At 36.7% G+C, this 11,331-nt stretch overlaps 1 protein-coding gene across 1 annotated transcript in view; it reads right to left on the bottom strand.

The window, feature by feature from the left end:
* LOC107598763 (mothers against decapentaplegic homolog 1-like) overlaps positions 1-11,331 on the bottom strand; it is a 23,499-nt gene that overhangs the window by 4,870 nt on the left and 7,298 nt on the right. Inside the window, exons 3-5 of the mRNA XM_016290198.1 lie at positions 8,284-8,400; positions 4,300-4,521; positions 2,455-2,711 (exon numbers count right to left, since the gene is read on the bottom strand). Of these exons, the coding sequence (XP_016145684.1) occupies positions 2,455-2,711; positions 4,300-4,521; positions 8,284-8,400 (596 nt within the window). The remainder of the gene's footprint in view (positions 1-2,454; positions 2,712-4,299; positions 4,522-8,283; positions 8,401-11,331) is intronic.

Below are 11,331 nucleotides of genomic sequence, written 5' to 3'. Positions count from 1 at the left end.
GAAAGAGATGAGTTTTCAGCTGTCGCTTGAAAATTGTCAGGAATTCATCATTCCGGATAGGGGTGGGAAGATCATTCCACCAGCCAGGAATGGTGAACGAGAATGTTCTGGAAAGTGATTTTGAGCCTCTCTGTGATGGTACCACGAGGCGTCGCTCACTAGCGGACCTCAGACTTCTGGAGGGGATGTAGATTCATAGTAATGAGTGGAAGTAGGCGGGTACTGAGCCTGTGGCTGTTCTATATGCAAGCATCAATGTCTTGAACTTGATGCGAGCCGCAACCGGTAGCCAGTGCAAGGAGATAAAGAGAGGTGTAACATGGGCTCTTTTGGGCTCGTTGAAGACCAGTCATGCTGCTGCAGATCACACATTTAATGTTTTAATTTAATTAACACATTTAATTAACACATTTAATTTAATTAGCACATTTAATTTAAAGGGGTCATATGATGCGATTTCAAGTTTTCCTTTCTCTTTGGAGTGTTACAAGCTGTTCGTGAATAGATAAAATCCCTAAAGTCCCAAACCCAAAGAGATATTCTTTATGAAAGTTAAGACTCGTCCACGCCCTCCTAAAACGCCTCGTTTAAACACGCCCCCACATGTCTACGTCACTGTTTGGGAAGATTTGCATAACGCCCCCCAAATGTTCACACAAAGAAAGATGTAACTTTGATTTTCACTGTAGAATTGTTGCTGATGCCGCCATGTCATGGAGACGCTGTGTGTTTCGTTGTGAAAGCAAAACTACTTTGTTTGTCCTTCCAAAAGAGGACACAACTAGAAATCAGTGGTTAAGTTGTATTTACATCGCTGTTCAAGAAAAGTTCAAACCAAATATTCAGATGTGTGCAACGCATTTTACGAAGGACGAGGACTGTTTCCTGGGAGAGTAGCCTACAATGCCGGTGTTCTGACAAATAATGCTGACTCACAGACTGTAAGTACGTTTTCATATTTAAAGAGTTTGCCACTGACGATTTAAACGTGAGTTTTGAGCAGTGTAGAGTAGCACTTGTTGTTTGTCGTTTCTCCGATCACAAATGCAGACATGGTTTTATGTTTATGCGGCGCGATGCAATGCAACGTGTAAAAAAACAGTATAAGTCATTATAATCAGTAATTATGTCCCCACTTGATGCAACAAATGCCTCGTTTATAATGGGTTTTAATGTTTTTGTCTTGTCGCTCCGGCCGGACAGGGCATCACAATATGGTAAGGGGCGTAACATTTCCATCACACGCTTGAGGTATTCGGCCAATCACAACGCACTGGATAGCTGGCCAATCAGCGTACACCTCGCTTTTCAGAACGATGAGCTTTGTAAAAATCGATGCGTTTCAGAAAGGCGGGGCATAGAGGAGAAACAATAATGTACAGTATGTGGAAAATAATGTGTTTTTTAAACCTTAAACCTCATGAACACATTTCATTACACCAAATAATGTTCTTTTTTAGCAACGTCATATGACCCCTTTATTTTAATGTGTGTTAGCAGTTCACGCACTGCTAACACGCATTTAATGAACTTCTGCCATGTTAAAGTGAATTTTACATCCGATGTTCCCTTTAAAGGTTAACTGAGCCTGAGCAGCCCCACCCCCTTTTTAAATAGCCAATAGTGTTTCGTGTATATCACAGCTTGGGCCAGAGCCTTTGAGCTTGGTAAAAGCCGCATTTGACAGCTTATGACAGCCACAGTCTAATAGATTAGCCTTTTATATTCAATATTAAACTGTTACTAAAGCAAAACAGCGATTATAATGATGCTGACGATGTGTAGTTTGAAAACTGTATAATTTATGTTGGTGTAGGGCACCGGTGTTATCTCTTCTACTCGTTAGTGCCGTTTGTCTAACCGTTTCTCCTCCTAATCTGATCAAAATCGCTATAAAATATAGCATTCTTTGTAGAATTCAAATGGGTCCGATACATTTTGTGGTCTGTGCGACTCGCACATATGAACTGCTATGTGATATTGTGCTATCCGGACCGGAGCAGACTGTGTGCGTGACACAACGCGAAACCAGACTTCTTTCGACCAAATGGAAAGCATATTACGCTGTACCCATATAGTGCACTACCTGCCATTCAGCATACAGAAAATACTAATTCTGTGAACAAGTGACCTATTTCAGCCGCAGTTTCAGCATCTATTTATACTGTAGGAGGCGGGACATTTCAGATTCTAGAGAGCATTTGATAGGACAGAAAGTTTGATGAGAAGATGAAGTGCAGGGTGACCGCTGATTCATATTGGCGGAAGTGAGAGACTGCTTATATCTTCTAAATATGAATTTTGCCATTGTTTTGGAGCACACTAGCTTATAGATAACTATAAGGCTAACATATTCATACTAAAAGCCAAAACATTTCAATTTTGATTTCATGGGGACTTTAAATTTTAGGATGAACGATCCCTTGAATTATTAATTGATATAGTCTAACTTACCTTTACAAAGCTCATGCGGATGGTGCACATCTTGGTGAGTTCATAGACGGCTTCAAAACCGTGACTGACGGACTGTGCCAAGAGCTCAGCAAACTCCTGGTTGTTGAAGATCTTTAGGCCGCAGAGACTGGGAATCTTGCATACAGTGGTGGGGTGGAAACCATGGTGATAGTTGCAGTTGCGACTCTGGACAAAGATACTGCTGTCGCTCAAACATTCAGCGTATACCTCCCCTCCCACATAGTACAAATGGACTCCTGCAAAATATATGAAAAGGTGATTGTGAGTTTATATTATATCAATATTTAGCTTATTAACAGCATTTCTGAGACAGGCCATTTCATCAGTATCATGTTACTATCATATCAACTCAATGTCATATTTTAGTGCTTTATAATAGTGCAATTCAACACACAATAGGTAGATACTGTAGAATAGTTGTTTTATGTAGAGATCATTTCATTGACAAGTCAAACCTTTTCCGATGTGGCGTCGAGTGTTCTCAATGGTCGAGTTGCGGTTGACATTCGACAGCAGACCAAGGCAGAAACGGTTACGGTTGTTGGAGGGGTCGGTAAAGCCGTCCACCAGTACACTGGTTGAGGAGGCCTGGAAAGCCTCTCCCACACGATTATTCAGCTCATAGTACACAATGGAGCACCAGTGTTTGGGTTCCGCATATGCCACAGGCTGAACATCTGCACAGATGGTTATGAACTCATTGAACACAAGCACACATACACTTACTCTATTAAAATAAAGTAGTATGGTGTGAAAATTAAAATACAAGTAACTCTTAAGATCACCAAGGCTGCATTTATTTGATCAACATTTTAAAATGCAATTTATTCCTGTGATGCAAAGCTGAATTTTCAGCATCATTACTCCAGTATTCAGTGTCACATGGTCCTTCAGAAATCATTCTAATATGCTGATTTACTGCTCAAAAAATTTTTTCTTAGTATTATCAACAGTGTTGGGGGTAACGCATTACAAGTAATGCGAATCACATTACTTTTTTCAAGTAACTAGTAAAGTAACGCATTACTTTTTAATTTACAAGAAAATCTGAGGTACTTTTTCAAAAAAGTAACGCCAGTTACTTTGTTTTCCCATTTATTGACCGACAAGTCTCCTGTCCCCATATTGGGAGAAATCGAGGCTTTGTGTGTGCTGTGTGAACATGATGTAGTTCTAGACTAAATGTGAATGTGCATTAATTCATCCCACACGCAAAAAAAAAACAGATTTAGTATTCATCAAAATGAATTAAAACAGTGAAATGCAAACTCAGAATATGATGCAAACCTGCAATAATTAAATATGTTAACGCAAATGTATCTAATCCCATTATATCTTTGCTGCTGACCTTTGATGATCCAGTTCAACCATACTAATAAGCAAAAATGACTTTAGATAAACTAACAAATGTGCTTCATTGTTTTTTTATTGCTGAAGAGCGTTGAACCTTCTTCTCCTGTGTTCTACTGTACAGGCGTGAATTTACTTTTCCTTCAGCCTGAGGTTTATTCATTATACTTTTTGGTGTGAAAGGGCTTTTACGGAAACCATGGTGATAGTTGCAGTTGCGGCTTTGAACAAAGATACTGCTGTCGCTCAAACATTCCGCGTATACCTCTCCTCCCACATAGTACAAATGTACTCCTGCAAAATAGATGAAAAGGTGATTATGAGTTTACATTATGAATATTTAGCTTATTAACAGCACTTCGGTATCATGTTACTATCATATCAATTCATTGTCATATTTTAGTGCTATATAATTGTGCAATTCAACACACAATAGGCAGATACTGTTTTATATAGTGATCATTTCAGTCAAACCTTTTCCGATGTGGCGTCGAGTGTTCTCAATGGTCGAGTTGCGATTGACATTCGACAGCAGACCGAGGCAGAAACGGTTACGGTTGTTGGAGGGGTCGGTAAAGCCGTCCACCAGTACACTGGTTGAGGAGGCCTGGAAAGCCTCTCCCACACGATTATTCAGCTCATAGTACACAATGGAGCACCAGTGTTTGGGTTCCGCATATGCCACAGGCTGAACATCTGCACAGGAACTCATTAACTCATTGAACACAAGCACACATACACTTACTCTATTAAAATAAAGTAGTATGGTGTGAAAATTAAAATCTCTTAAGATCTTAAGATCACCAAGGCTGCATTTATTTGATCAACATTTTAAAATGCAATTTATTCCTGTGATGCAAAGCTGAATTTTCAGCATCATTACTCCAGTATTCAGTGTCACATGGTCCTTCAGAAATCATTCTAATATGCTGATTTACTGCTCAAAAAATTTTTTCTTAGTATTATCAACAGTGTTGGGGGTAACGCATTACAAGTAACGCGAATCACATTACTTTTTTCAAGTAACTAGTAAAGTAACGCATTACTTTTTAATTTACAAGAAAATCTGAGGTACTTTTTCAAAAAAGTAACGCCAGTTACTTTGTTTTCCCATTTATTGACCGACAAGTCTCCTGTCCCCATATTGGGAGAAATCGAGGCTTTGTGTGTGCTGTGTGAACATGATGTAGTTCTAGACTAAATGTGAATGTGCATTAATTCATCCCACACGCAAAAAAAAACAGATTTAGTATTCATCAAAATGAATTAAAACAGTGAAATGCAAACTCAGAATATGATGCAAACCTGCAATAATTAAATATGTTAACGCAAATGTATCTAATCCCATTTTATTAACTAATGTCTTTGCTGCTGACCTTTGAGGATCCAGTTCAACCATACTAATAAGCAAAAATGACTTTAGATAAACTAACAACTGTGCTTCATTGTTTTTTTATTGCTGAAGAGCGTTGAACCTTCTTCTCCTGTGTTCTACTGTACAGGCGTGAATTTACTTTTCCTTCAGCCTGAGGTTTATTCATTATACTTTTTGGTGTGAAAGGGCTTTTACATTTGCTATAAATAGAACTTGTTATATTAAAAACAATCAAGCCCTGCTCATATTTAAAAAGTAACGCGAAACAAACGCAAAAGTAACGTAACGCATTACTTTCCACAAAAAGTAACTAAGTAACGTAATTAGTTACTTTTTTAGGAAGTAACGCAATATGGTAATCATTACTTTTAAAAGTAACTTTCCCCAACACTGATTATCAATGTTGAAATCAGTTGTGCTGCTTAATATTATTGTGGAAAAACATGTTTTTTGCAGCATTTATTTTTTATTTGAAATAGTAATATTTTGTAACATAAATCTTAACTATCAAGTTTAAACAATTTAATGCATGCTTGCTGAATAAATTATTATTATTATTACTATTATTATTATAAAAAATAAAAAAAATTACTGACCCCAAACTGTTGAACAGCAGTGTGTATTTTTAATATTAATATTTATATTTTTGCCTTTTAAGACAAGTTGGTAATTTCACAGGCTAGCATGCTTTATATTTTTATTATATGTTTTTTGTACTGTATTGGCACAACCTCCAAATCATGTTATTTTGCTAGTTTGGAATATATTAATTCACCTTTACTGTTGGATTGTGTCTTTGAATGTTATTAAGCGATATGATTTACAGATTTAGACTTGCATCTCATCTCTTACAGCAGAGGGCATATCAATTTTACTAGGGTATTTTATATGAGGTCACTGTTGCTAGGCTATTAATGGTAACACTTTAGTAACAGGCTGCAGTGATTGGTTATAACCCTGCACTATTCAAGGGCCAACAAAATACAACCAAATCAGCATAATACAAGTGGGATAGCTGTCCGTATCAAATCCCACCACAGTGCAAGCAAACTTGTGGGTCCCATAAAACACCAGTCATCGAAATGTCCTCTTTCTGATATCCACAGCTCAGCTGTGCCAACTGTGCAAATCCCAAAGAGAGGGTAACGTGTTTATCTATGGCATATTTCTACCCAGCTTCCTCTGGTCTGTGACACTGGGCCACAGGTGTGTTTTGTCTACTCTTTTCCCATTCGCCTATCACAATAGAAGTGAGCACTCCACAGGATGCAGCTTGAGTGTGCATCCCAAAATTCTGATGGTACCACAACTTCCACAAATATTTCAACAGCTCGCCTTCTCTCCGCACACCCCCCTCACCTCCTGTGCGTCACTACATACAAACTGTATATTGAATGTGCTGCATAAGGAAATGATTGGAATCATTGTTTCTGAAGTGCAGGGCTATTTTCATGCCATAAACACGAATGTGTGTGTTAAACATTGTGTTAAGACTATTTTTTGCATAAGATGGGAACGTAAACCCTGTAATTAACCCATATTAAAGGTGTTTATAGCATTCAGGAAAGTAATGTATGCAGTGTTCATTTTAGCTATTGCTGACTAACTGTAAACAATTAGCCATAGTCAATACTAACTCACAGCCCAACAGTGCTTAAATAACAAATGGAATAATAGAAATAAACAAAACAACACATTTGTTTGGATAATGAAATTAAATAACAAATATTCAATATCAGTCTATGAACAAAACACACAAAAAAATTAGCAGAGGGTGCACATCCCTAGTTGTCCTAAACATGAGAATGCTTTATATTATATATTCTTTAAGCAAATGTATGTGCTCATATAGTTTACTGGCTTGTAATGACAGATGTCTTTGCTGCTTAATGCATTTCAGACATGTTTTCCCAGCACATACTTTACATTTTATGGTTATATTGTTCTGACAGCAAGCAAAACTCCGTTAAACTTCACTGTATGAGTGGAAGCACACATACAGGTTCCAAACAGACAGAACACAACAGAGAACTGAAGCACAATAATTATGACTAAATATTGTTGCTGGACATTCAAAAACATTTCATTATGAAAGCAGTAACTGTAAAGTTATCGAAACAAATATAATTGAATATAAATGTAAAAACTTACAAAATCTTACATTTACATGTTAATTATATATATATATATACACACAGTATATACCTTCCATTTTCTAATAATTGCTCCCACCGTTGATTTCTTCACACCAAGCTGCTTACCTAGTCTTCCCAGCCTGGTGCAGGTCTACAGTTTTGTTTCTGGTGTCCTTTGACAGCTCTTTGGTCTTGGCCATGGTGGAGTTTGGAGTGTGGCTGTTTGAGGTTGTGGACAGGTGTCTTTTATACTGATAACAAGTTCAAACAGATGCCATTAATACAGGTAACGAGTGGAGGACAGAGGAGCCTCTTAAAGAAGAAGTTACAGGTCTGTGAGAGCCAGAAATCTTGCTTGTTTGTAGGTGACCAAATACTTATTTTACCGAGGAATTTACCAATTAATTCTTTAAAAATATATATATATTTGTTGTTGTTTGTTTTAAACTGTCCTTTTACTTCAAAACTTTGCAGAATTTTGTAACATTTACATTTAAAATCTTTTCTGCACATGTAGAGCACAGCCTGCATATGTACGTCCACTTAATTAGTTTTCTTAACCTTCAATTTGAACATTGTTTGATAACACTTAGCAGGATGTGGAATAAAATAGAGAAAATTAATAAATTATTAAAGTTACTGTTTACCGTTATTCAAAGAACAACATTATTTTCAGATATTGTATAACCGTAACTTAATGTATGCAATTTTGTTCATAATCACGTGACATACTTTGCTGCAAGATTAACCATATTTAAAGAACAAAAAGTCAGATTGTCTGCACCTGTGTGTGTGTGAGAGTATGTTTGTGTTTGGACTTCCTGCACCTGCAGTGTGGGCAGGCAGCTGCTGATAGCATTAAGGAACGGGCAATATCTTTGCTGGAGTGGCTGAAGCTTAGTGTGGTGTCTCATTTTAGTGAGGTTTTATAATTCAAATGGAGTGTACCTGGTTGGTTGCTGAGCTCCAATGGCAAGTTCTGAGCTAGCAGGTTAGTGTCCATTGGCTGGGGACAGTCCTGTGTCATTGGCTCCTCTGGGGGTATATAAGCAGATGGAGGGGTTTCTTTTGAATAATAAAAAAAACAGACAAGAGATGTAGATAAATAAAAAGATAAATATTATCCCAAAGAATACACATAGCTCTCAATATATACAATATAAATATAGCACAGCAAGTCTTGATTTTTAAATTCATATTTGAAAAAAACAAAATCAATATTGTGTTTCCACTATTTTCCAAAGGAGGAAAAAGGGGAGAGAGTAATCTCAGCAGTCAGAAGTGAGAAAGATGTCCAATTTGCAGTCACTCCCTTAGAAGCAGTAGAACCACCATGGCAGTAGTGTTGTCGACTAGTTTTGTCTTTTTAACTTCCATGTTAATAACAACAAAGTAAAGTTGTATAAATACATGAATTTAAAAAATCTAACTCTAAAATACTTCTGCTGATACTGCTAAATTTACAATGCCAGAGTCTGTGTAAGGATTCCATAAAATGTACCTTTAATTAACAGTCTTCTACCATAAAAATTAATTTTCTCTTCTTAAAAGGTACAATTACAAGGTCTCTCGATAAGCAAACAATGTGTCTGCTCAAAAAATAAATAACGCATCTGATATTATTTGCAGTACCTTAAAGTATAATTTCAGTACCATATTATACATGAATATAGTAATCACACAAGTAATTTGTGTGCAAAGAGAAATATTTATATTTTACACATTTGAAATGTACTTTCCTTCAAATCAAATGCATGACATTACACCATGCTCTATGGTTTTGTCTCAAAACATGAACACATTGATCATAAGTGACAGTATAACTTCTATAATGTTGGCAAAGATGACTTTAAATAAATGCTGTTCTTTTGAACTTTCTATTGATTAATCCTGAAAGAAATGTATCAGTTTCCACAAAAATATTTCAACATTGATAATAAAAAGAAATGTTTCTTGAGCAGCAAATCAGAATATTAGAATGATTTCTGAAGGATCATGTGACACTAAAGACTGCGGTAATGGCTGCTGAAAATTCAGCTTTGCATCACAGGAATATAATTTACTTTAAGATATGAAGAAATACAATAAAAAAGTTGTAATTGTAAAAACTGTATGCTCTCATAATGTGCTCGCACACACACACACACACACACACACATACTGTGGACAGCTGTTTCTGTGTTGTCAGCTGACCCTCATCTTTTGCTTAGCCAACAAGTAGGGGGCTGTGCGTTTGAAGTCCATTCTTCCACCATAAGCAGAGGTAAAGAAAATGTTCTTGTTTCCCATTTAGACACACAAACACAGAGCACAGAAGGTTTTTAGACTCCACCATTTTCTCTCAAGTGGTATCAGGATCAAACAAACTAGAAAAGCACCTGGCAGAGGCCAGAGAGATATGGAAGGGGAAGGACAGAAAAAGAAAGAGACCATCTGCAGGAACCACGAGAAAGGAAAACTCAGGAACATGCATGGAAGAAGGTACATATGGGCTATATAATCCATATGGGATTCACTGACAGGGTGATTTTCCTCAACTGTTAGCTCTACCAGATGATACAATTCCATTTGTTATAAGAATGCCCTGTCATCTTGAGCTCTTTAAGTCGAGTGGATGTTGAAAGGCTGTTGTTTTTGTCGTTCGTCAGCTGGGTAAAAAAAATGCTCTGAAAATTATTCCAAAGGTATTGTTGCTCTGTGTTGTTATAGTTGAATGAATATTAAAACGTTATTGTTATATTGTTATCGTCTTTGATGTGAATGGGCCTTAAGACTTACCTCAGTAGTAATTGAGTGCTTTTAAAATATTTAAATATCTTAATATGTGTTCGGAAGATAAACGAACGTCTTACGGGTTTGGAACATCATGAAGGTGAGTAATTAATAGGGGTGCGCCGATCCGATATTCAGTATCGGTATCGCTTCGATACTGGCATTTTCTGCTAGTTCAGGGTATCAGTCAGACTAGACCGATCCAAATCCGATATAGTGCATATACTATTCTGTGTTATTATTAAGCCCCACGAAAGCCACAAAAACATTATAAAGCACCATAAAGTTTTTGTGCACTATAGTTTAATGTGAGGTACAAATGATAAATGAATATTAAAGTCAAGTTCACGTAAACGCTTCTCTCCACTGCAGCTGTCTGTCATCCTCCATTCAGCATTCAGATTGCGTGTCGCGTTCGGTTACGACAGTCAAGACGATGAAGCTCTCTCCAAGATGATTAAATGTTCCTAATGTTATACTTGATCTGTAAATAAAGATAAATGGTTTTGCATAAAAGGAATTTATCTTGCTGGAGTTTCTTGCTGTTTCTAAATCATGTACATTTCTACCGGATATCTGGTTGGATCACAAGACTGGAGTAGAGATCACTATGAATTGTTCGTCACGAGCACAGTAACTGAAATTTAAAACCGTTAAAAGAAAAGGCTCAATAAACTATTTAATACACTACGCATCAATATCTCTTCACTTTGTGCTTTGAACTTCTCTATGCGGAGCACTGCGCGGTGTGACTCCATGTTGCTTCAAGCGCGTCATTCTGCGCACGTGATGCGCATAAGCACTTTGAGCCGCTCTGTATTTGGAGCCTTTAGTATCATAATACTTTTGTGCAATGAAAGAATATTAATAACCTTTCTTGTTTGTCTTTTCTATCATATGTTGCTGCCTCATTACTCTGTTATACATTTAAAAGAAATGTATTTTAATTTATACAGTAGTCAACATTTGAAGTGGATCAAAAACGTTAATCAAAGCTGCCCTAAGACAAGAACGGGTATTGTTTTGGTTTTAGGACAACTTTGATGAAAGGTTTTGATCTACTTCAAATGTTGACTACTATAGTATATATTTATATATAAATATATTACTTGTTTTTCATTTTATGTATTTTACAACAATACAAAGAGCAATGTGTAGGCCTACCAGATTTAGCCCTACATGTATTCACTTTTATTTGTTACCCACTAAATAATGTATTTTTTT

This window comes from Sinocyclocheilus grahami, unplaced genomic scaffold (genome assembly GCF_001515645.1).
Source record: "Sinocyclocheilus grahami isolate Dianchi unplaced genomic scaffold, SAMN03320097.WGS_v1.1 scaffold255.1, whole genome shotgun sequence".
NCBI lineage: Eukaryota > Metazoa > Chordata > Actinopteri > Cypriniformes > Cyprinidae > Sinocyclocheilus > Sinocyclocheilus grahami.
This window is presented reverse-complemented; position numbering and strand designations above follow the sequence as displayed.